This window comes from Scardinius erythrophthalmus (genome assembly GCF_964197995.2).
Source record: "Scardinius erythrophthalmus genome assembly, chromosome: 24".
Lineage (NCBI taxonomy): Eukaryota > Metazoa > Chordata > Actinopteri > Cypriniformes > Leuciscidae > Scardinius > Scardinius erythrophthalmus.
In genome coordinates, this window is record NC_138244.1 from 5,129,049 (window position 1) to 5,155,678 (window position 26,630).

General features: G+C 35.2%; 1 protein-coding gene across 3 annotated transcripts in view; it reads right to left on the reverse strand.

Moving 5' to 3' along the window:
• The window catches only part of LOC308684452 (DENN domain-containing protein 2A), a 41,797-nt gene that overhangs the window by 1,101 nt on the left and 14,066 nt on the right, over positions 1 to 26,630 (reverse strand). For all 3 annotated transcript variants that reach the window (XM_081355677.1, XM_081355678.1, XM_081355679.1), the window contains exons 2-19: positions 21,993 to 22,079; positions 18,330 to 19,280; positions 16,451 to 16,578; positions 13,298 to 13,413; positions 12,165 to 12,362; positions 11,826 to 11,919; positions 10,324 to 10,374; positions 10,048 to 10,235; positions 9,806 to 9,915; positions 9,647 to 9,716; positions 9,040 to 9,117; positions 7,808 to 7,948; positions 7,535 to 7,683; positions 5,847 to 6,024; positions 4,127 to 4,168; positions 3,928 to 4,033; positions 700 to 975; positions 514 to 600 (exon numbers count right to left, since the gene is read on the reverse strand). In XM_081355677.1, the coding sequence (XP_081211803.1) occupies positions 514 to 600; positions 700 to 975; positions 3,928 to 4,033; positions 4,127 to 4,168; positions 5,847 to 6,024; positions 7,535 to 7,683; positions 7,808 to 7,948; positions 9,040 to 9,117; positions 9,647 to 9,716; positions 9,806 to 9,915; positions 10,048 to 10,235; positions 10,324 to 10,374; positions 11,826 to 11,919; positions 12,165 to 12,362; positions 13,298 to 13,413; positions 16,451 to 16,578; positions 18,330 to 19,280; positions 21,993 to 22,078 (3,049 nt within the window). In that variant the 5' untranslated portion in view covers position 22,079. The remainder of the gene's footprint in view (positions 1 to 513; positions 601 to 699; positions 976 to 3,927; positions 4,034 to 4,126; positions 4,169 to 5,846; positions 6,025 to 7,534; positions 7,684 to 7,807; positions 7,949 to 9,039; positions 9,118 to 9,646; positions 9,717 to 9,805; positions 9,916 to 10,047; positions 10,236 to 10,323; positions 10,375 to 11,825; positions 11,920 to 12,164; positions 12,363 to 13,297; positions 13,414 to 16,450; positions 16,579 to 18,329; positions 19,281 to 21,992; positions 22,080 to 26,630) is intronic.

Sequence of the window (26,630 nt, forward strand, 5' to 3'; positions counted from 1 at the left end):
ACAGTATATATATATATATATATATATATATATATATATATATATATATACATACAGACTGTTTAAATAGCACTGAAATGAACATCAAAGTTGTATATGTAATTTAATATAATTTTATGGTATTAAATTACATATACAACTTTTATGTTCATTTCAGTGCTATTTAAACAGTTTGTATATATATATATATATAAATATATATATATATAGTTTTGTTGGAATACATGGTATTAAAACACATTTATATTTTTTTATATCACTTATTTTAACAAAACTATATCCTGAATGTGAAAATCTATTTTTTTTGTTGCTCAAATCTTTTCTTTTTTTTCTTCAGTACTTTTAAAAAAAGAGACGGGTCCATCCAGTTACTCTATTCATCAGGCTATTCCATGTATACAAAATATCTGAATATTTTGCTCTTTATACATAATGCAGAAACACTATGTCCCTCCAAACATGCCCTTCTTTGATTTGACAAGTGTTTGGTTAGATTTGAAAGCGAGACGTTACCTAAACCTTTGAGGAACTTGTTGACGCCTCTGTTCTCACTGCCTGGCAGAGAATCAAGGTAATCCTGAGCCCTCATCTCAAACAAACCTGTTTAAAACAGAATATGGCGACTTTACTTCAGAGACAAAACCGTTTATAATTTATCATATAGAAACTGCATTCACCCAAGATTTATAGCGTTCAAACCTTTCAGGCCCTGCCTCCGTAACTCTCTTTCCTGCACGAACCCTGCAAACATCTGCGTCTCCATGAAGACCTCCAGGAATCTCCGCAGGCTCTTGGAGGACACGGCCTTACGGAAAGCCTCACGCTGGAAGGACGAAGGAGTTGGGGAGGAGGAGGACGAGGCGGAGGATTCTTCATCTCGGTCGCTGCCACCCATAAAGAGCGAGTAATGACCCACGATCTCCACAAAGAACCGCACAAACGCCTCAGACACGACGCTGCTCAGAGAACTGGGCTCTACCGACCGAGAGGAATCAGGGAAATGAGTCAGGATGGACGGCTAGTTGTCCAAGAACTGACTAGTCCGTTAAAGTGAATAATGAAATATGATGGCACTTGATCTTATCTAAATGATCTTTCTAAACCCTGAATATAACAGATCTATGGAAGCTTGTTTCTGCCACGGAATAAACAATAAAAAAGGCAATTGCGACTTTTTATCACACAAATCTGACTTTTTCTCAGAAGAGCTAAGAAAAGTCTGAATTGCGAGTTATAAACTCAGGATTGCGAGATATAAACTCAGAATTGCGAGATATAAATTCAGAATTGCGAGATATAAACTCAGAATTTTGAGATATAAACTCAGAATTGCGAGTTATAAACACAGAATTGCGAGTTATAAACTCAGGATTGCAAGATATAAACTCAGATTTGCGAGTTATAAACACAGAATTGAGAGATATAAACTCAGAATTGCGAGTTATAAACAGAATTGCGAGTTATAAACTCAGGATTGCAAGATATAAACTCAGAATTGCGAGTTATAAACACAGAATTGAGAGGTATAAACTCAGAATTGCGAGTTATAAATTCAGAATTGCGAGTTATAAACAGAATTGCGAGTTATAAACAGAATTGCGAGTTATAAACAGAATTGAGAGGTACAAACTCAGAATTGAGAGATATAAACTCAGAATTGAAAGGTATAAACTCAGAAATGCGAGTTATTAATTCAGAATTGCGAGTTATAAACTCAGAATTGCGAGTTATTAATTCAGAATTGCGAGTTATAAAGTCAGAATTGCGAGTTATTAATTCAGAATTGCGAGTTATTAATTCAGAATTGCGAGTTATAAAGTCAGAATTGCGAGTTATTAATTCAGAATTGCGAGTTATAAACAGAATTGAGAGATATAAACTCAGAATTGCGAGTTATTAATTCAGAATTGCGAGTTATTAATTCAGAATTGCGAGTTATAAACAGATAAACAGAATTGAGAGATATAAACTCAGAATTGCGAGTTATTAATTCAGAATTGCGAGTTATAAACAGAATTGCGAGTTATAAACACAGAATTGAGAGATTTAAACTCAGAATTGCGAGTTATTAATTCAGAATTGAGAGATATAAACTCAGAATTGCGAGTTATTAATTCAGAATTGCGAGTTATAAACACAGAATTGCAAGATATAAACTCAGATTTGCGAGTTATAAACAGAATTGAGAGATATAAACTCAGAATTGCGAGTTATAAACAGAATTGCGAGTTATAAACTCAGGATTGCAAGATATAAACTCAGAATTGCGAGTTATAAACACAGAATTGAGAGGTATAAACTCAGAATTGCGAGTTATAAATTCAGAATTGCGAGTTATAAACAGAATTGCGAGTTATAAACAGAATTGCGAGTTATAAACAGAATTGAGAGGTACAAACTCAGAATTGAGAGATATAAACTCAGAATTGAGAGGTATAAACTCAGAATTGCGAGTTATTAATTCAGAATTGCGAGTTATAAACTCAGAATTGCGAGTTATTAATTCAGAATTGCGAGTTATAAAGTCAGAATTGCGAGTTATTAATTCAGAATTGCGAGTTATTAATTCAGAATTGCGAGTTATAAAGTCAGAATTGCGAGTTATTAATTCAGAATTGCGAGTTATAAACAGAATTGAGAGATATAAACTCAGAATTGCGAGTTATTAATTCAGAATTGCGAGTTATTAATTCAGAATTGCGAGTTATAAACAGATAAACAGAATTGAGAGATATAAACTCAGAATTGCGAGTTATTAATTCAGAATTGCGAGTTATAAACAGAATTGCGAGTTATAAACACAGAATTGAGAGATTTAAACTCAGAATTGCGAGTTATTAATTCAGAATTGAGAGATATAAACTCAGAATTGCGAGTTATTAATTCAGAATTGCGAGTTATAAACACAGAATTGCGAGTTATAAACAGAATTGCGAGTTATAAACAGAATTGAGAGAAAAAAAATTAATTGCAAAAAAAAAGTCTGAAAAGTCTTCCAAGCTATAAACTCAGAATTGTGAAAAGCCAAAATTGCACACACACAAAAAAAAATCTGAATTGAAAGATATAAATGCAGAATTGTGAGATATAACTTAAAAATTGCAAGAAAAAAGACAGAATTGCAAGGAAAATTTTCTGAATTGCGAGATATAAATTCAGAATTGCGAGATATAAATTCAGAAATGTGAGGGGAAAAAAGTCAGAATTACAAGAAAAAAAGTCAGAATTGGGAGCTCCAAAAAAATCTGAATTTTGAGAATTTTTTTGAATTGCGAGATGTAAACTCAAAATTATAAGAAAAAGCTTTGAATTCTGAGTTATAAACTCAGAATTGAGAAAAAAAAAGTCTGGATTGTGAGATATCATGTCCGAATTACCAGAAAAAAAGTCTTGAGATATAAACTCAGAATTGCAAGTTAACATCTCACAAACTCGGAAAAGCAAGAAAAAATCTGAGTATTGAGACATAATCAGAATTGCGAGAGAAAAGTCAGATTTGCGAGATATAAATGCAGGATTGAGAGATATAAATTCAGAAATATGAGGGGGGAAAAAATCAGAATTACAAGAAAAAACGTCAGAATTGGGAGTTCCAAAAAAAATTATGAATTTCGAGAATTTTTTGGGGAATTGCGAGATGTAAACTCAAAATTATAAGAAAAGATTTGAATTCTGAGTTATAAACTCAGAATTGAGAAAAAAAAGTCTTGAGTTGTGAGATATAAACTCAGAATTGCGAGTCATAAACTCAGAATTGCGAGTTAACATCTCGTAAACTCGGAAAAGCAAGAAAAAAGTCTGAGTATTGAGATATAATCAGAATTGCGAGAGAAAAGTCAGATTTGTGAGATAAAGTCTCAATGACCTTTTTAATGTTTTTATTCAGTGGCAGAAACAAGCTTCCAAACGGACCGGACATTAACTCACCGCTTGGATGATCTGCCACGTCACAGGCCAGCTCTTTCCTCCGTTCTAGAACGTGTTCTAGAGCAGCCTGGAGTTTATGAGGAAGAATTGAATCCTCATCGTCCATCTGAGACAGGAAGCACGAACATAAATTTGATTGCTTGATAATTGAAACACATAACCAGCCCAAATAAAAGACCCGTTCAGTAGAGTACCGTACCTGTCGCAGGAAACGACTGTTGCCAAGGTCGACCACCAGGACCTGAAAGAGAGCAGAGGAGAGAGTGATGTCATTTTTTCCCCATCACAGCTATTGTGAAGAGGTCAGAGGTCAAGGGCCGCCCACCTGAACAGGAAGTGCTCAGAAGGAAATATTAGAAATGTGTCCGACCTCTGATCTTCTCTCTAAAAGAGCCCAATCCTGTTCTTTTGTTCATTTGCAATGTATATATAGAATATTAACACTACATCCTAGACTTTATTGGCCTCATTTCCTTCCCACATTAGTCATAATGAGGTGCAACATTCAAGAGGTCAAAGGTCAAACAACTGAAAATAGCTTTGGAGATATTCTGTTCCTAACAGCATACTACCATATTAACTGTGCTACTTTAGCAGTGTCTGGCAAAATGCGCAGTATACAACAATAGAACTACATGGAATACTGTATCTGTGTCCCACAATGCAATGCACGACAATTGCTGAAATAAAAAAAATATTGAAAAAAATTAAATTCACATAAAATTTATATATATATATATATATGTGTGTGTGTCTCATATATTCAGTATGATTCATTCATTCGGACAGTTCACTCTCGCACTGAATCGTTCACAGCATTTTATTTAATATTTACATGATTATTATTTATCAAAATATTAACCAAACACTGAAGATCATTCTCCATTTTCAATGTATCACTTAACATAAAAACTAAACCTAAATTAACAACTATAATGTACTGAAAACAAAAACTAACAAAGAACTGACCAACAAAATAAAAAACTAGTGCTGGGCAACGATTAACCGCGATTAATCACATCCAAAATAAAAGTTTGTGTTTAAATAATATATGTGTGTGTACTGTATATGATTATTATTTTGCATGCATGCATGTATATATTTAAGAAAAAATTGTTATTTATATATAAAATACTTATATTTACATATAATATAAATTATGTATAAATATATATACAGTCTGAACATGCAAATATTTCTTAAATATATACATGCATATGCGTGTATTTATATATACAAAATAATTATACACAGTACACACACATATATTATGTAAACACAAACTTTTATATTGGATGCGATTAATCGCGATTAATCATTGCCCAGCACTACAAAGTATAAACATGTCATTTGGCTGTTATTACTGATAAACTGCATACATTATTTGATGCTAAACATGTCATATATATATATATATATATATATATATATATATATATATATATAGATATAGATATAGATATAAACATGTCATTTGGCTGTTATTACTGATATTCTGCATACATTATTTGATGCTAAACACGTCATATATATATATATATATATATATATATATATATAGATATAGATATAAACATGTCATTTGGCTGTTATTACTGATATTCTGCATACATTATTTGATGCTAAACACGTCATATATATATATATATAGATATAGATATAGATATAAACATGTCATTTGGCTGTTATTACTGATATTCTGCATACATTATTTGATGCTAAACACGTCATATATATATATATATATATATATATATATATATATATATATATATAGATAGATATAGATATAAACATGTCATATGGCTGTTATTACTGATATTCTGCATATAGAACATATGCAGTTTTCTTACTACATACTGCAGAAACAGTAGTATGGTTGTGTACTAGTCCCAGAAACAGTAGTATGTCTGTCTCACCTCCTCTAGCGGGAGCTCTTTGAGTCGGGCCAGGGAGCTCGACAGCAGCCCCACTATGAAGGGTGTCGGCGTGCAGACGATGTCCATCATGGAGGGTGGCAGGACTGGGATGTACGTGTGCTGCCAGGTGAACGGGTACAGCAAAGCCACTATGGCATGGCAGCATTTAGAGAGGGTGCTGAAGAGAAAGAGAGCGGGATATGTATTCAGAATGTGTGTTAGAAATTCTCTCATAAAGTTGATATGACTGTGCTTACACATTTACACCAGAAGATGGCAGCACAGAAGAATCAACCAGTGCTGTTCCCTAAGGCAAGCCTCAGTATTAATATTGCTTATTCTTTGAATATTTTTTTAATGGTGCATGAATTAAGAGATAGAAGTAATCTTAAATTATACTTTGTGTAAAAAAAAGAAGAAGCTTTTTTAGGATCATTATGATTTTTGCATTGTGACATTTTATTATGCACATTTTCCCTGCCAAATGTCCATTACCATAATGCAAAAAATAAATAAATAAAAATAATGATCAATTTATCATTATAATAAATTATTTATAAATAATTTCTTTAAATTATTTGGTGGGAGAATTAGCAAAATACTGCCATAATTATTAAGAAAATATAATTTCTTAATTTTGTCTTTTGATTTTGGGCTTAAATATGACCTGAACTTGGATGATTTAAATGGGTGATTTACCCATTAGGATAAAAAAAAAAATCTAATAATAATAATAATAATAACACACACACACAAAAAAAAAAAATTATATATATATATATATATATATATATATATATACATATATATATACATATATATATATATAACAATAATAATAATAACATGTATTATATATATATATATATATATATATATATATATATATATATATATATATATATATATATATATATATATATTTTGTATTTTTCATTTGGTTGCTTGTTTTCACTGAATGTATCATCTTATTTCTTATTTTCTGACAGCCATTTCTTGCTTTTTAATCTTCATGTCATCAGCCTGTCATTAAAAACTCAAGTTTACTCATTAGGAGACAGATTTCTTCTCTGATTTGTGGAACGATTCCTGTATTTTGTCTATTCCTAAGATGCATTTTATCAGCTCATCTTTCTCAAAAATATCAAAATGATCTTTTGAGGGAGGACGCTGCTCTGATGATCCCTACAAAGGGACACAACTCTCGTGACAGGCCCAGATCTTCCAGTGAGGACTAGTCTCGCAGCTTTTTCCGTAGAAAAAAACATTGGGGTTGACTTTTGTTCCCAAGGCGACTATATTACACAACAGCATTTTTCCATATCTGTCTTGAGCTGTGAAAAACGGTTCCACAAGCTGCATTTTCCCCACTCTTGCCGTGTCATATCTTTTCATTCTTCCCTTGTCGTCTTTTGGGTTCACGCACAAACACACATGTGCAGATCTTCAGGGAAGAAGCTCTCGATGCCGACAAACCTCAGACTGATCCATAGGATTATCATGTGAATCATTATCATGTGTGTATTTGAACTTATGAATGCTGATTCACAACTGGACATCCGCCTACTCACCTGTCAATCAACCGTTGTGCTAAAACCAGGGTTTGGGATATTTCTGGCTATATTGCTGGTTGTTAATTCCAGATGCAGACCGTATCAGAGGTGAAAGCAGGTGTAAAAGGGTCGTACCTGAGTTTATCTGCGGTGAAGATGACCCTTCGCTCCAGAAGAAGAGAAGCAAACACCCGCAGAAGCAGACGCAAGCTCAGAGAGGAAAACAAACACTCGAAATCCACATGTTCCAGACGGGAATCTGAAGGCCGACATAATTCTATCACCTACAGAAGGAGAGGGAGAGAGAAACTCTCAAAGTTAAAACTTTCTCAAGATGAAACACTCACCAGACACTTGCAAGACCACTGTAAAAAGAAACCTTGTTCATATTCCCGGCTTTAAACTGACCTCTGTTCCTGATCCCGGAAGAAAGTTCTTGATGCTGATGGTTCTTCCCGGCGCTGGGAACGGAGCCTCCATAATTCCTCTCATAAAAGGCTGGACCAGCGCAGGAGAGATTGCTCGTCTCTTTTCTACCTCATCCAGGATCTACATCAGATGGAAATCAACACTGTTTTAGATCAACATTTTCCTGAATCTATTGGGTTTTTTTTGCCTACAAAAAAATACATACATTATTCCAAATAAATAACTAAACAACTAAATAAATAGATAAATATTACAATAATATGAATAAGAACAACAAGCATTATTATCAGTTTATCATTGTAATAAAACAAAAAAAAATATTTATTTTTTTTGCCCACCACATTAATCAACACAGTTCTTAATAAATAAATAAAACCAAATATTTTTATTAGTTTTTAAACTAATAAAATAAAATAAAATAATAATAATAATACCAATAAGAAAAACAAACAGTATTATTGGTTTATCATTGTAATTAAACATATTTTTATAATGTTTTGCCCACCACCCATATATTATTCAACAGTCCTAAATACATAAATAAATAAAGCCAAATATTTTGATTAGATTTTGCCCACCACCCAAATATTACTCAACATCATTCAAAATAAATAATAATAAGAAAACCAATAAGAAAAATAAACATTATTATTGGTTTATCATTGTAATTAAAGATAATTTTGTTTTAGCATTTTTTTGCCCACCACCCATAGATTATTCAACAGTTCTAAATAAATAAAACCAATTTTTTTTTATTAGTTTTTGCCCACCGCCTTAATATTATTCAACATAATAAATGAAAATAATAATAATACCACCAATAAGAGCAGCAAACATTATTATCAGTTTATTATTGTAATAATAAATAAATTAAAATCAAATCAAATGAAAAAAAAAATGATAAAATGAAAAATAAAATATTATTATTATTAATAATAATAATAATAATATAATAATAAAAAATGAAAATAAAATAAAATATATAAATAATAAAATCTAGGATCGTGATAAGAATGTTGTTCCAGGGACAGCAAGTAAGTTCTGTGCAACAAAATCAGTCACATCTACATTTTTTGTATCCAAATTTTGAACTTTTTCTTCAGATATTAATGATCTATATGTGCATACTGACAAAAGCGCCAACACAGAGAAGCACAAGAGAATAAATGCAGACTGAGATTGCTGAAATACGTAAAGAGCAGATGAAATACCTTAGAGAACAGATCGAAACAGCCCAATCTGCTCACAATGCAGTAGACTTCAGGTAAACGCCTCCCTTTACCACTGGGCTAAAACACACACACACACACACACACACACACACACACACACACACACACACACACACACACACACACACACACACACACACACACACACACACACAAACTGGTGAGAATGCCCAAAAAAATTATTTAAAAATACAAAATAACATTTACTTGTTGACTAGAGGTCACTAAAATGCAACCTAATGAGGTCATGTGACAATAATGTAACGCTACAGTTTGAAACATTGTTGCATTTTTAAACATTCTAAACTCTTAAAAATGGAGGTTCCAAAAGAGGGTTTTCACAATAATGTCATTAGAAGAACCATTTTTGGTTCCCCAAAGAACCTTCAAGTGAACAACCATTTTTCTTTTAGTGTTAAGAACCTTTTCCACAATAAAGAACCTTTTGTATTGAGTAAATGTTACTTCATTCTGCACACAGTCTGAGAGAGGCTATTCACATCTCATTCATGTTTCATCATAAACGTCTAGCCTTGTAGTCTGAATAATTATTTCTGCAAAATGACAAATAAAGAGAGCAGCTCACCAGTAAGCGCCGACAGTAGCCAAATCTTCGGCTCCCATCTTCTCCGGTTAAGACGAACGAGAAAGTCTCACTGAAAACAACAGATTAAAAATTGTGTAACGGCACAAATATGTGTTTCTAATAACTATTGAGGGGCAGTAAACCATGTGGATCCGATACCTGGGGAAATTGTCCACAGGTGCCCAGTCTTTAGCGTCAGGGAAACAGAATTGTGGAATGACTTTCAGCTGGTCTTCAGCTTCTCGCATAAACTTAAAGCTTCGTTCCAACTAGTGAGGGAAAAAAATCAGGAACACAGATGCAGAGTTTAGAAAACCTTAGGAGACATTTCCTGATCTTTTACTGGTGACGTGAACATCTTCAAGTCCAGATTGATCGGGAGAAATGAGAAATGTTAGTACCTTGAGAGGGAACTGCTGTGTGACTTCTGGTAAATACGGCACACCGGCTTTGGTTTTGTGAAGAGCCACAACCAGGAAGTACTCAAACAACTTCCTCTCCTGCAAGTCCATCAAGTCTCGCTCCAAAGTGCGATACCGACCGGTCTGCCTCAACATAGACTGGACCGACACTAATCTCTGACTGTGAGCTAATGTAGATGAGGAGGAAAAATATGATGCCTTTCCCCATAGAAGTTCATTGTGTGACTTATTTTCAGTGACTGTAAGGCCTCTTACCCTTTAGTTTCTCCTCTGTGTCACTTTCAGACTCGCTGTTGTCGTCCGTCACTGTGCCGGAGAAGAGAGAGAGAGAGGTCAAAGGTCACCAGAGAATCAGTATGCAGGTATTCACTAAGACATTTCATGCTTGGGTGCACATGTGTATCCTATAACGTAACATAATTCTATCATCCCTAGAAAAATGGGTCAAACGCAACTGACCCAAAACTGTAAACGTGTCCATAAAGCTAAGTGGACGCACATGTGGCGGAGGCCCGGACTGTCCCACAATGCAGTGTTAAATGGGCTGTTACTTTATGGGTGAATATGGGTGCAACAAATATGGTCATCCAAGGGTCAGACTATAACTCGATATAAACCATGTATTATCTTTCTTAAAAAATTATAAACAAAAAAGAAAATGTACAATACGTACAAACACACACACACACACACACACACACACACACACACACACACACACACACACACACACACAAATATATATTAAGTAATAAGTAAAAATAAATGTATTTTTTATTTATTATTAGGGCTGTCAAATCGATTAATCATATCTAACATAAAAGTTTGTGTTTATATAATATATGTGTGTACATAACATATAATGTAATGTGTGTGCACATATATTATATAAACACAACATTTTATGTTAGGTGCAATTAATCGATTTGACAGCCCTTAATGTATGTTTATATATTCTTTTATATGCATGTTTTAATTTTTCCATATACATATATATACTTTATTAAGTAATAATAAAGTAAAAATAAACTTGGCATATAACGTGTGTGTGTGCGTAAATAAAAAGTAAAATAAAATAAAAATGAACAAAATAAAAAGGAAAAATAAAAACAAATATATACAGTATAAACATATAATATGAGTAGCCTTTATATAAAATGTTAAATTTTGTATATGAATATATATATATATATATATATATATATATATATATATATATATATATATATATATATATATATATATATATACATATACATATATACATATACATATGAAGAGTTCAGATGCAAAAGCCTCTAAGTGCCATCTGAAATTTTCTTCTAGAATGATCATTTTTATAAATCTCGTATATTTAAGTTCAGTAATTTCACTTAAATGACAATTAATAGGTAATTTGCATTGCCATTTAAGTGAAATTATTGAACTTAAATATACGAGATTTATAAAAATTATCATTCTAGAAGAAAATTTCAGATGGCACTTAGGCTTTTGCATCTGAACTCTTCATATATATACATTCATATATATATACACACACACACACATATACATATTTTGTATGTGTGTTTATTTATATATATATATATTATATACATATATATATACATACCCATATACAAAACTAAAAATGAAACATATACTCGATTCACATGTGATAAGTGTGAACAAACTGAATGTACTACTCCTTCAAGCTTGGCTTTAACAGGAAAAGGTAGGTCTAAATTTAGCTGAGGTATAATGTTGCCCTCACACACCTCTTCCCGAACTGGACTCGGTCGACTGCGAGACCCTCTTCATCCTCTTCTTCCCCCGGCGGGCCTCAAAGATGCCGTTGATTTTCTGCACCATCTGTTGAAAAAGAAAACAGTCACGGCCCTTGCTTTATCAGACACAGCCCGTCCAAGTCTTTTGCAAAGGAGTTTTGAAGGAAATGACTTTTTCCCTCCATTTTTCAGGTGTCTCATCTGCCTGTCACATTTTTCTTGCATTTTTATTAGCAGTGGAAGCATGCCGACGGGCCAGTGTCTCAGTCAGAACCATAAATCACTGATAAGTCAAGGATTACACTGACTTGGGCCCCTTTTTGACTGTACCTTTGGGATTTTTCTCCGCCGCCGGTTGTACGGATCCCCTGACAGGCACGGGGTGTCATCGGGACTGCTGGGTGTCGATGGAGGGCTGACTCGGGACGGGGACGCGATGCCGCCGTCTCTGCCGGTCTTACGCAGTTCCAACAGCTTGAAACTGCGTCGCTCTGAATTCTGCCTGAAGAAACCAGGCTTGGAGGAGAGCTGTCATTGAGAAATAATGTAATTCAGAGTCAGTTGCTAATTTGGTTGATCAGGTTACCCTAAAAAAAGGTCATCGTGTCACTCCAAACTTGTATGGCTTTGAATCTTCCATAGGACACAAATGTAGATGTTTTGTGGAATGTACTAGCTGCTCTTTTTTTATTCTTTATTCTTTCTTTATTGTTATTTCAAACAACAAAAAGATACAAATAAAATAAGATATAAAAATCATAGACTGTAAAAAAATAAAAATACAATAACTATGTTGCAACATACTGAAAGAAAAAAACAATATCTATAAAGTATAACAATAATTACAATATGTTCGAAAAGGAGCGGGATGAAGCAAATGCTTAGAAGCATTCTCTTTATTTTCGCATCTAATGAATAAGTACATTAAAACATTTTTTTTTTTTGGGAATAAACTATGCTAATGTGAATTCACATCACTCATCTAAAGAAACCAGGCTTGGAGGAGAGCTGTCATTGAGAAATTGTAGTCAATTCAAGTCAAGTCACCTTTATTTATACAGTGCTTTCTACAATACAGATTGTTTCAAAGCAGCTTTACAGAGATAACAGGAAAATAATGCAACAAAGTTTGTTTCTAGAAGAATAGCGTCATAGTCCAGCTTAAGGAAGTTCAGTGATGGATAAAAAAGTTATTAATTTAGTTCATTTATATATCTAGCCGCTCTGGAGAAAACCGTGGTGTCATCGTCCAGCTCAGTTCAGTTCTCATATAATGGTGTCAATGCAGGGAGATCGATAATATTTATTTTGCATCTAATATTCAAGTACATGACATTTTGGGGGGAATAAACTATACTAATGTGAATTCACATCACTCATCTAGATGTTAGTATTGAATGCTGATGGATATAAAGTACTCGCTCTAGAGTGGAAAGAATTAATCAGGAATGCTGTACGAATACCTTGGATGGAGTGTCGGGAATGGGAGAGGAAGGGGTAGAAAGAACGGGATACTTGCTCCCAAGACAGCGGCTTTCCAACTCTATGTCTTCATATGGGTTCTCCTTCGATGGAGGGTCTTTGAAACAAAATGTACACCAAGATTATTAGTAATGCTTGCTTGGCCATTTTTCAAAACCCTAATGCTTTATAGATATTGATTACCATTTTACCATACATATTTATATATATATATATATATATATATATATATATATATATATATATATATATATATATATATATATATATATATATATATATATATATGTATGTATTTTTTACTTTTTTTTCAGTAAAATATCTAAATATTCTTAAATTAAGATACATTTTCTTGAAAAGTAAAATGATACAAGATTGTTTTCTGAAAAATTATCAAAATTAAGTGACTTTATCCTTTAAACAAGAACAAATATCTGCCAATGTGCTAAAAAGAATAAACTTATTATTATTCTGTATTAAGTTTATAATGTTTACTCAGTATTATTTTTCTGACCCCATTGGCAGATATTTTTCTTTCTTGTTTAAGTATGAACTCAGACATAATTTTTATACATTTTTCAGAAAACATGACTTAATATGTTAAGTAATTTTGCATCTCAAGTAATTGTATCTTGATTTAACAATGTTTAGATATACTGAAAAACAAGTCAAAAACACTGAGTAGGAATTAAGTCTATGTGTCTTGTTAAGGACGGATGATTTAAACCTGTAGACAATAAAACAAGTGACAAAAAAAAAATCACAGATTTACATTTAAGAAGGAACTCGAACCATATTTAGACTTAATACCATTTACATTTAAAAAAAAAAAAAAAAAATTAAGCTAAGAATTTCCTACCAAACAAAACGGATTAGATTTTCATTAAAAAAAAAATTTGAATTCTTTCATAACGACAAGTCATAAATCAAGTTTTCTGACAAGTTAGTGGTGCTAGCTATTGTGGGCATTTTTCGCTAATTTCCCCTTGTCAACACAGTGCCTGGTTTGGATCTGCTTTTCAGCAAACTGACGTCATGTGTTAGTTTGGTTGCTTTCCAGATGTTTGTAAGTTTGCCAGGGAATCCGCACAAACCTCATTAGCTGTGTGTGGCATCACCAGTGGCGCTAACAAAAAGATAAACTCCTAGCAAAGTCTTCGAAGAACGAACGAGCCAGAGAGAAAGAGAGAGGGGGTAAGGAAAATGTTTGAGTGGAAGAAAGGTGTTTTTTTTTTTTTTCTGATGCAGAAAGCCTCTGTCACGTCGATTCATCCACCAGATGCGCCTGGTGGGAAGAGTTTATGATGTTGGGACATCCAGTTCTAGAACACAAGAGAACGTACGCTATGCTCCACGTTCAAACCCATTAAAAAGGACTGCTAGTTGCCAGAGCAGAGAGAAACGCTAGATCACTGGTAAAAATGTCATTATATAATTAGACACAACATTAAACAAGGAAGTAGGAGGATTGTGAACTACTTTAGCTTGATCTGGCTAGTAGTCAGAATACAGATTTATCATAATCACAGATGATCAAAGTTTAATGCCTTAAATCATCAATACAACTCATATAAAGAAATCCCAATAAACTTTTATGTTGACTGTACGATGATGACGCCTTTTGAATGGTTGGCTACGACGCAAGTTAGCACAGAAGAATAAAACATCATCATGCGCTAGTGGTAAACAAATAGAGCAAGGTGAATCGCACTTTGGCAATTGTGGTTTTTATGTGTGCTGAAAAAATAAGAGGAAGTGAAGGAGGAGAATATGGACGCGGTCATGGCGAGGGAAAAGAGGCCAAATTGGCATGGCAATCTTGCAAATGATGCTGTTCAGTTTCACGCTGATCAATACGCCATTTCATGTTGCATTTTTATTGGCTAGTTGTAGGTCGTAGCAGCAAACACACTGCTACATTTTGGACACTGTCAGAAAATTATCGCAGGCTATTTTTGGTCGCAAGACTGTCTTTGAACCTCTCTCAATGTATGACGTAGGACCACCGTTTAGGAGCCAAGACCCTGGACATGTGTACATAATAGGGAAAGATATACTTTCCAGCATGTGGTTCTGCATCTTTTTTGGGTTATGACCCAAAAATGGGTTGCAGATCTGAAATTGCTATGCTAATTAAAGGTGCAGTGTGTAATTTTTAGTGGCATCTAGTGGTGAGGTTTGCGAATTGCAAACAGCCAGTCACTCACGGCCTATCCCCTCCATTTGCAAACTCGAAGGAGAAGCTACGGTGGCCGACGTAGGATAAAAGATGTGGTCGTCTGAGTCTGCTGCGTCTTTTTCTGCTGCTTCTCATTCAAGTTAGTGACGAAACGCGCTCTGTAGCGCTGTTTGTTCGCTGTCGGCTACGGTAGAAACATGACATCACGATATGTCAACCTTCATAGAAGGGGGGTGGCCGCAGTTATGTAGATATAAATGACTCATTCTAAGGTAATAAAAACATAACGGTTCATTAAGTAAGGTCTTTATACACCACTGAAAACATAGTTATGGATCTTATATTGCATTTCTGTCAATAGATCCTCAGAAATATTACACATTGCACCTTTAAGGGCATTTTCAGACCTGTAGATCATTTGCTTTGTACTTAATTTGTTACAATGTTGCATTTTCTTCTCGAAGGGCGAATGCCATGTTCATTTATGCCTAAACGAACCAAACTAATGGAGAAAACGCACCAGGTTCTGAAACAAATGCTTCAAACGGGCCAGGTGTTAAAAAGCCCTGAAATTACAATAAAATGCTACTAAACTAACATAGTTAGGACAACAAAATAAATTGGCTTATCAATGTTTAAAAGTCAGGAAAATGGCCTCCTGTATCTTTTGTTGTTGACGTCACGGCCCTGCATCCAATCAAACTCTATTTTTCCAAGCCACGGATAAGAGATCACATCATGCTGTTGAGAAGACTGATGTGGGGTAACCCAAACATAGAGGACCACTGGTGAGGTTGAGCAAAGAAACATCAATGTTTGTGATGGCCTTGTCTCAATTTGGTGCTTATTAAAGTTTCAAGCTCCTGGGCTTCTGGGAAATTGCTCTGTCAGGTGCACAGTCAGAGAGTCAGCCAAGTTTTACCCAGTACCATTGTGGTGCAGTGCATGGTCATACCTAGGATATCCTCGTAGACATTCTCCTCCGATAAAGTGCGCGTGAGGCCTAGCTTAGATAGATCGTAGAAATCTGCTCGACAACCTTCGGCTGGCGACTGTAGAAGATCTTCAAACTCGTAAGACTTCCTGCAGGTTCAACAAATACAAATAAAACTCGTCATTAATAAAAAGATCAAGAAGAGGCCAATTAAGTCCACAGGAAATTGGAGAACTTATAGGTCCTCTGATTTAACGTACAAGATTGGACTTTGCACAGATTATATTAAAAACAGACCCCCTTTCCACAAAGAGGACTCAAGATTAAGATTGCACCACAATGTCAAAAGTTAAAACGTATTTCATAGATGGGCTAGACTGATAAATGCTACCATTAAAACTGCATCTCCATAAAGACTGAGGACGGTAATCCTTTAGGGGAGTCTTGGTTTCAAAAGATTTATTTTCACATTAGTGTGACATAAAAATCAGATGGTAGGCTACTAAATTTGCGAGGTTCCTTCAGTCCACGTGCCATTTCTCCAGTGAGGATCTCTACGTATGGAATGGCACGTACCACTGAGTGCAATGTGAGATGAGGAATTACGGGTTTTTAAATCCTGACAAATTCACTGTATGGATGTATTAAGCTTCCAAAGTAATACATCAAATCACCTTTATTTATATAGCACTTTTTACAATATAGATTGTTTCAAAGCAGCTTTACAGAAATAACAGGAAAATAATGCAAAAAAAAGCTTGTTTCCAGAAGAAAATAGCGCCACAGTCCAGCTTAAGTAAGTTCAGTGATGGTTCATTTTTGTTTCATAATAGTGTCAATGCAGGCAGATCAATATTATTGTTGAATATGAAATTAAATGTTAAATTTAATGTCCCCAACTAAGCAAGCCAAGCCAATGGCAACAAAGGTGGAAAAAGGCAACAGTGGCAAAGAAACCAAAACTCCATCAGGACAGAATGGAGAAAAAAACCTTGGGACTGCGTGACTGGATTTAACAGGGGAAACCGCGAATAAAACAAACGATTATCAGTTTAAACTAACGGTTGGACTCGATATAGTGTTCCTAACAACTTACTAAAGATCCAGTGATCCATGGAAACATGACATGCAGCCAGGGTCGTGTTTCCTGACATTTATATGTGCCTGATTTCAATGCCGGGGAAATACAAAGCAAATTTGCTTGTGAACTCTTTATATAAATTCAATATAGGTAGGTCTAGATCTGTGTGATCACTCATATCAATGTCATATATCGTCATGTCATTCAGCCCTAAAACTTGTATAGTTTTTTTGTCAGTGTTTACTTCAAAACATCCAATTATGCAGAATATATGATGGTAAATATTTAATTTATGAGTTGTCAATACAATATATAACAATACAATATACAGGGTATGATTTTACCCCTAAATTCAGCAAATTGACACAAAATTATTACTGCAAATCCACCTTTCACTGCCTGGAACCAGTTATTTCTATGATTTGCAGTGATTCATTTGCTTCTCTGTTTTGTAGCTTTCAGCAGTCTTAAAATATACTTGTCAAAACTAGTTGTACAGTCAATCTCAAAGCTCTTTCCCGTTTCAGATGTGTTTTTCGCAGATTGTTTTGGTGACGTTTTTTGAAACATAAGCTTGGCAAACAGTTTTGGAGATTTCAGTCCTTCGGATTTCAAATAGATTGGAGTTGTAGGAGTTGTGCAAGACTGGAAGTAGGTGCTCAGGAATGGCCACCAAGTAGACTGACTTGTTTACAAAAAGGACTTTGTTAAATTGGTTAGATTCCCAAATGAGGTACAAATTTTCCTGATGCAATCCAAACCCTGAGCTCATTTTTAAAGTCACATTGGCTGAAAGTCATCAGATATCAGTCTTCTTACCTGTTATTAGCGTTTCGAGCTCGTCCGGATGGTCTTCTACAGACCCCTGGTGGTGGAGGACAGGAGGGAAGGGGTGGCGGAGGTATGGAAGGTAAAGGGGGAAGATTTCGTTTACCCTTGACAAAACCGTGGTTGTCCACAGGGTTGTTTGTCTGTGTGTGGTGCTGAAAGGTTCTTTGGGGTTTTGGTAAAGGGTTAATGGAAGGAGCTCCAGGTTCACTGTAGACGTTCTCGGGGTCCCGACTTCGACGGCTGCCAGATCTCGCCACATCTAAAGTCCCGAAGATCGGCTCAGCGGCCCTTTTCTCTGCCTCTTCCTGCTCCTCTTTGGAAGCTGGGCAGAAATAATTGCCTGGCATAGACAAGGATGATTTGGAAGGAGTCTCCTTCATCGCTTGCTCAAGTTTCTTAATGTGCGTTAGCACTGACTTTTTGTCCTGACAAGTTTCTGTCATTTTCCCCAATGGGGATTTTGGGTCCAAAATCCATTCTTTTTCTTTCACGGGTCCCTCAGAAGTGTGCAGAGGTTCTCCAAACTTGCTACCATTCTCTTTGCCACAGTTCTGTCTCTCCCAGTTGAAAAGTCTCTTGCTTTCTTTCCTTTGTACTTCCGGCTGTGCCTTCTTCTTCCCACCTTCAGGTTCTTTCGGTCCTGTCGTCTGGGTGTTTGCCCCGGTGGTCTCCGTTTTACCTTCCCATTGGGAGATCTTGTCCCGAATGCTGGCAGTGCTTTTAAGTCCTGAGGGCGTTTTGGGGGACTTGCTGCAAACGCCCAAGCCGTTCTCAATGGGCCGAGGATTGGAAGGACTCTTATGGGCAAGCATTATGTTGTCTCCTGGGCTTCGGTTGAGGTTGCTCAGAGATGAGAGACTGTCCCCAACCCCACACAGGTCAGGCCGCTGAAGCACCACAGATTGGGCCTGGTCAAGCTTCAATCCGCAGCAGTGGAGCCTGAAGAGACCACAGGAAAGATGCTAAAGTCATCAAGTCATTAAATGATTAGACAGCAATTATAGAGTCTGTGCATTTGAAGATCACATTTCAAAAACATACTTCACGCATAATTACATTTTCAAAATTACCAATTACAAAAATCTCACAACCACAAAATTACAAACAACGCAGTCTACTAGACAGTAAAGTGCTACTTTAGACAGTATTCAGCCATACACCAAAATGTTCAGAGTTTCCCCTTTGGTATTGGTATTAATTGCATTGTCTAGACTTTCAATTGTACAACAAATTAAAATGACTTTTTAAATGTCATTTTTTTAAAAGTTCAAATGAGATGCAGATGGACTTGCAGTCAGAGTGTCTTCTTTCCTATGTGGACAGAAAACACAAGCCTTTCACTGCATAAATGAGTCACCATCAGCGCATCTAATTGAAGGTTATGAATCGGCCGCAAGTCCTTTTGAAAGCTCAGCTCCTCTGTGAACGTTTGACCTAATGAAGTTCAAGGGACAGGCGTGCATCTTTCTCTTTCTTTAATTGGCTCAGTCAATAAACACAGCCTTGGATTCTGTCCAATGACATTGTGCCAACAAACAAACAGAGTTAAATGTGAACCTAGAAACTTTTTGTGTGTGCTGCTAACGCCACATAATTTTACAGGAGAATATCTTCACCAATATGCGTCCAAATAGTGATACCTCTTTTCAAATACAAACTGTTGGCTCTCAGAAAATTCAAATAAACTTTTAGCAACTTTCTTTTGGCATGTTGGTTTTTTTTTCTCTTTCTGGCTAATGTATCTCATTTCATGAAGCTCAAGGCAGCCAAGAGGAAAAAGTAGGTCAAGCTCCAAAACCCCAAGGAAGAGAATCGAGAGAGAGAGAGAGAGAGAGGGAACGAGGCAGAGACAGGGGGTGAGAGGAAAATGAGGATTGTGTAGGACAAAATATGTGATTGTCTCTTTCTTGTCGCCTTCAGGAATAGGCCTGCTCAAACTCTTGCATGGCACATCATCCATCATCAGCCAGGATATAAACTAAAGTCTCTTCTTCCTGGCTGAGTTAACAGGATTGGGAACATTGTACAGTGAGCTGATGAAATAGCATTTGAAGATAGCAGAACATGAAGAATTCTCTCTATTTTTCAACTGGCTAAAGATACACACTACGCCTCTGTGTACCGAAAAGGCTTCATTAAAGTGAGCTCACTCATTTCGCCCATTCTTCTGCAGGTTTTAAATCTTTTACTAACACACTATGGCATTCCAAACCACCATGGGTTGGCAGTACCAAAGGAGTTTAATTAGATTTCGGTAAAAATAACTTTCACAGTTAGGCTTGTCCCAAAATTACCCTCAATATCCCACCTGGGGATGTTTATGAAGTCTATCATTGTTTAGTTTTAAAACTGCAGTGTATGAGGGATGTGGCACAGTCTGTTTTCTGGGAAACTTAAGCATGGACTAAAAGATCTTATGAACATGTCATTTAGGGTATGAATTTATACAGTAAAAGAAACAGTAAAGAAATTGCAGTACCTGAAATTGCCGTCCCAAAAAGAACTAGATAGCTTAAGAGTTACACCTATAGTAGTACACGGTTTTATTAGCTAATTTCTGTGTTAGACAATAAAGTTGAAGTCTCGTTGTTTTACTGTAAGCACTGTCAGTCAGTAGTTTATTAAAGGTGCACAGAGTAATTTTTGGCTATATGGTCCTGATCTGTATACTTACACTTATTGGATTGGATAAAGCATTATGCAAAACATTTTTTTTTTTTTTTTACCCCCTGGAATCATTCAGTGAAATAATTGTACTATATTTTAGTTCAATAATGTTTTGTATTTAATATTTTGCATTTTTAGGGGATTTTATGGTACAAGATTATATTTATGCAATAGTTTATAGTTATAATCCATTTATTCACTTTTTAAACATGGACTTGAAAATAACATTTCCAACTTAAACTGTCATAAATCTGGAATGCTTTGGAGCACAGACTTAAGTTTGATCTCTTTTTAAAGACGACACATGGCAGAGTATTGCTAAAGTAAAAATTAAAAAGTGAACTTGAAAAAAAGTTATAAAATTGTACATTTATTGTTATGAAAAATGAATTTTTTATATGAAATATACATTCAAAACACGTTTTACTCTAAAACCATGAGAAAATCAAAGCTATAACTCTAAACAAGCTGTAGACTAAATTTGAGGTTGATATCTCAATAAATGAGCTTTCAGTCAGATTTTGTTTGCGTGCATTTCCATTGCATTTTTGATTGCGAACAATACAAGTGTGACTAGGACCGTTTAACCTTAATGAAATTTTTGTGTGTGTGTGTGTGTGTGTTCACACAGCAAGTGCCAAAAACTTTACCAAGTTTCGTACCATTCCGATAAAGTAAAAAATTCTTTAAAAAAAACAATTATAAATTTTCAGTCAAAAATGATCGAACAGCACCAGAGAGTTAAGTATAAATAATTTATTAAGTGCATTTATCATGTGCATCATTTTAAGTGACCAGTGGCACCAAACAGAACAACAAAAATAATTAATAATATTTAACAATCCTTCCTTTGTTTGATTAAACAAATAGTTAAATAGTCAAATTCACACTCAATTCAATTGACATATGGAAGGCAGGAAAGCTGCAGCTTTAACAACAACCGCAACAAATTAGCAGGAAATGAAAGGACTTAGTTGAACATACCCGTTTGCTGATTGGTAGATGCAGTCCTCCGTGTTTGTACAGAGCAGCAGTGCTCTCCCGCCAGTCATGGTGCTAGCAGATGGCATCCTACACACACACAAACAGACAGAAATAAGTATTTTTAGACAATAAACATGGAAATATCATAGTTTCAGGGACATATTCAAGGATAGCACCATTTCTGTCAGGACCATTATCGTCAATAACACCCTGCACATCCATGCAGCCATCCAATAACCCTCCTTACGGTTAACAGAACAGAATCATGAGAATGTATTGCAGATATCAATAATGTCAATATTTTAATGTACAACGTAATTTGAGAATTTAGTCTGATTCAAATGGGAATCAGAATGCCAAATCCTGACTGAAGACAGGTGGAGCTGGGGAGGGAGGAGGGTAATTAGCTCCTGAGAAACGTGATAGCTGTTGATAATACTGAAGGAGCTTATATATGAATACAGTGATAGACGTCGCAATCTTATAGGTAGACGTTTATCAGCTGAGAGTCACTAACTAGTAACTAATGTGACCTGCCAGAGCTAATGCTACACTTGATTGTATTCATTGAAATAGATTGAAATACCATGCATATACCATTCTATATGAATATGGCATTCACTACATATCAAAATAGCATGGTATCACAATCTGAAACCATCACTGTATGCACGAGTTAGAGGAAACAGGGATTTGGGGGTTCCCTAAGGACCATGGTAAAGACACAGTACTTTAGGTTAAGAAATATTGGACATTTACAACAGTCATCCATTTATCAAAGAGCAGAATCCTCATGACACAGGAGTGGACTCAGTCCTGGAGGCCGGATGAGTCATAACTCAAACACAAAAGACTATAGTCAGAGAGTTTACAACAGACTGGTTTCTACAGTTACAAACATCCCAGTTTTGCTTCATTTGGGAAATCATCACTCTTACTCTCATAGTGAGGGTTAGTGATCTGAACAAATGTCTAACGTCAGAGAAATGTCACCCACAAAATATTCAAAAAGTTCAAAATATCGAGGTAAAAAAAAAGAGACCAAACAGAAGAAAAAAAAAAAAAGGGAAAAAACTCAACGTGACCTACAACCTCTTATTTCTCTCTGCTCTGTGTTTTAAAGGAGCCAGTAATTATCAACCAGCCAATAAAGAAAACCGTGCTAAGCAGCCGGGGATGTTTTCGAGCGGTTCGGACCCTCGCCACACAGGTGTTACCACTTAACCAACACATTTGGAGAGGATTGTCGAGTGTGTACGTGTGCGTCTGTTCTTTTTGTTCTGCCAAACGGAAGTATGACAATGTCCATGGGACACAAGCGGGGGTGCAATATAAACGAACCCCATCTGTTTCCACGGCCGGCGAGCGCCATTCCACATGTGCAAGAGCTCAACGATTAACCCACATTCCCAGCATTCTGCCACCACTGGAGCCGGCCGTAAAAACCCTCCTCTCCGGCTCAGATGACGTAAAGGTTACCAAACTGTGCTATTTCGAGTCTACCACGGTGCCTTGAGTCGGTGATTAGGCCTCTGGTGTGTCGCTGGGCTTCAGTGGTACTCAGTGTGTTGATCTATCTGTGGGCGAGTATTCATTGGCATCATTGGCTGTCTTTCTGAGCGTCGGCCAAGAGCAATAATGAGATATTGTTGTGCTGTGGAGTTTCACACTTTGGTGTGGAGAGCCCTCTTATTTTGATGAGCAATTAATGTAAACCTTCCAAAACTTCTGGTACTAAACGGCAGAAGAACTGAAAATAAAATAAAATAAAATAAAATAAAATAAATAAATAAATAAATAAATAAATAAATAAATAAATAGTATTTTTTCAATAAAATAATAAAATAAAATAAATAAAATTTGACAATAAAACAATAAAAAATTAAAAAATAAGATGTGATTGATAATTATTAAAAATTATTAGAAAATTGATAATTCTTAAAAAAAAAAAAAACATTATATAATCATGCAAAATTATTTAAATTATATTTAATATTAATACATTATTTAATATATTTAAAATTAATTAATCTATTAGTCTATCTTAGTGACTTCTAACTGTAAAACAAAGTATTGCCATTGTACGTCAACATTTCCCACAGAGGATATAATTTAATTAAATTGTAAATTACAATTAATAATTCAAATAAGATACAAAACCCAAAAAAATTACTGAAAGAAGAAAAAAAATGATTCATGAATTATTTTAAATTATTATCATTAAATATAAATTGTCAATCTTTCTTTAGTTTGCGGTCTTTTTCTTCTTCTTTCTATCTTCTCTCTTTCTCTCGGGCGACCTACAGCCCTAAATGATTTTCAGCTGTGTGTGTGTGTGTGTGTGTGTGTGTGTGTGTGTGTGTGTGTGTCACATGTTTGCAGAGCAACATTAGCGCCCCCCCCCCTTCTTCTTGTGAAAATGCAAAGAAGAGAGAGAGAGAGAAATGAAAAAGTGAAGAGCCAAAGTTTGAGCATGCCATGTATAGCTGAGCTGCAATGTAACAATCTATTCGTTCAAGTATAGGTGGAATATATCATCTGTAAATTTGTATAATAACTTATAAGTCGTTTAACATCTGCATGCATGCTTAGAAAACAAGCTATATGATATGAATGTCTGTAACACAACCTGGACAAGTTATGTACCAAAGATCAATACGTTTGTTACCTGAGTGTTCAAGTTTGTTCAAATGAGCAATAGAAACTAGTAACACCACTTAAAATCACCTCATCCTGATAGCCACAAACAGTAAATCTGTATTTACAACCTTAATTTTAAGGTCTTTGTTCTCTTCACTATTGTTAAATGTGACCCCTGCGAGATAAGGCGACTTCCACAAAGATGAGGAGAAAGTGAGCCATCTGTTCCAGCCAATAAAAACCTCTATATGACCTGAGGGACCTTTACTGGTCCCGCCCCCTGACCCGATGCCCGTCAGCTGATTGGATGACAGGACGATCATTGTTCTGAACAGAGACAGGATTGGATTGGAGAAATGCAGCTCAGTAATGCTCAGTTTTACTGCTCTTTCATAGTTCAGGGGATTTAATGGAGCTTCCCGTAATGTTTCTCTGAATTATCAGCTTTGTCTCAGAAGTTTCTTCTCTATTTCATACAAATATTTGCAAATAAATGCGTTTAACGCAACTTTAATCGCATACTTAAAGTATACTTGCATAGGGTAATTCCGTGTCAACTCAACCAGAGGGATGTTGTATGCAAATATTTTGATAGAGGGAAATAATATATATTTCTAGTTTCAGTATTATTTGTTCTTCAGACATTAATCTTTAAACACAATAAATATCAGCAGTTTAAAAACGTACCTATATTTGGTTTTTGACCACTGAAAAGGGGAAATATTCAACAATTTGGACATGGAGTCGCATAGGGATCCCCACATCTATGGGATTGAACCAATAGGACCTTAAAATGAAGATTCCAAAAGAAAAGTTTATTAAGAAATATAATCTAGAAGGATATTAAGATAATTTTTTAGAGTTACAGGCGTGCAAAACTTGGAAAAGGAATTTTTATGGCACTCAGAAAGAAATGTTGTATTCAATTGTGTTGATGGAAAAAAACGGGATGCATTTCTAGTTTCAACATTATTTGTTCATCAGATATTCCTCTTTAAAAGAAAAAAAAAAGATCAGCTGTATGCAAAGTGACCCATATTTGGTTTTTGACCACTGAAAATGTGTACAATTGACCAATTTACTCATGAAGCGGTATTAAGATCTCCATATCTCTGGGACTGAACCATTGAAGGCCTTTAAAATGAAGATACCAAAAGAAATGTTTGTTAAGAACCAGAATCTAAAAGGATATTAAGATATTTTTAATACTTCTTGAGTTGCAGGCATGCAAACTTGGGACAAGAAGTGCTTTTTCCCATTTTTTAACTGTCACCGTTGGCATATAATGCAACAAAGATTGCTAAAGTCAACAGTTTAAACTAATAGATCTACCAATCTCTGAGTGGAAATGAAATCATGATGCTGCCATCTTTCTAAAGTCATTTTTACCCGCCTGTAATTTGGCTCCAAATCTCTTACTAAAACTGTCATTTTGACCCCCTCGACAAATAGTGGATTATTCAGTCAATATACATTCATTACATGTAATATTTTGGCTTTCATCACTATTTATTATGTTTGTCTCTCTTCAGAATAAAATATTTCCAAAATTTGGTTGACTTGACACGGTATGACCCTATAGCAAATCTCAACTGCTTGATTGCTTTCCTTGCATCGTCACAAAACGTAAATATTAATCGCACAGCTGTAATCTGCAAACTGTAACTGTAAAGGAGTCGGAAATTCTCGTCCGACATTTTTGCACGTTAAAAAATAAATACGACCTCATGTCGTGTCAATCACGTTTACCGAACACACGTTCGCAACTGTAGCAAACATTTTGAGAGGTGTTTTGACAATTCAGAGCCACCGAATGACGAATATGAAATAATTTCGGACTTAAGGCATGAAGATGTTAAGATATTATAAACATAAATGTAAAGCTGCTTTGATGTGTACTGCGAAAAGCACTAAATGTGACTTTGCTATAAAATGAATGTGGATAGCAATGAGAATTTGTTCATATTGTTTGAGCATCACTGAGATCTCTTTTGAAAG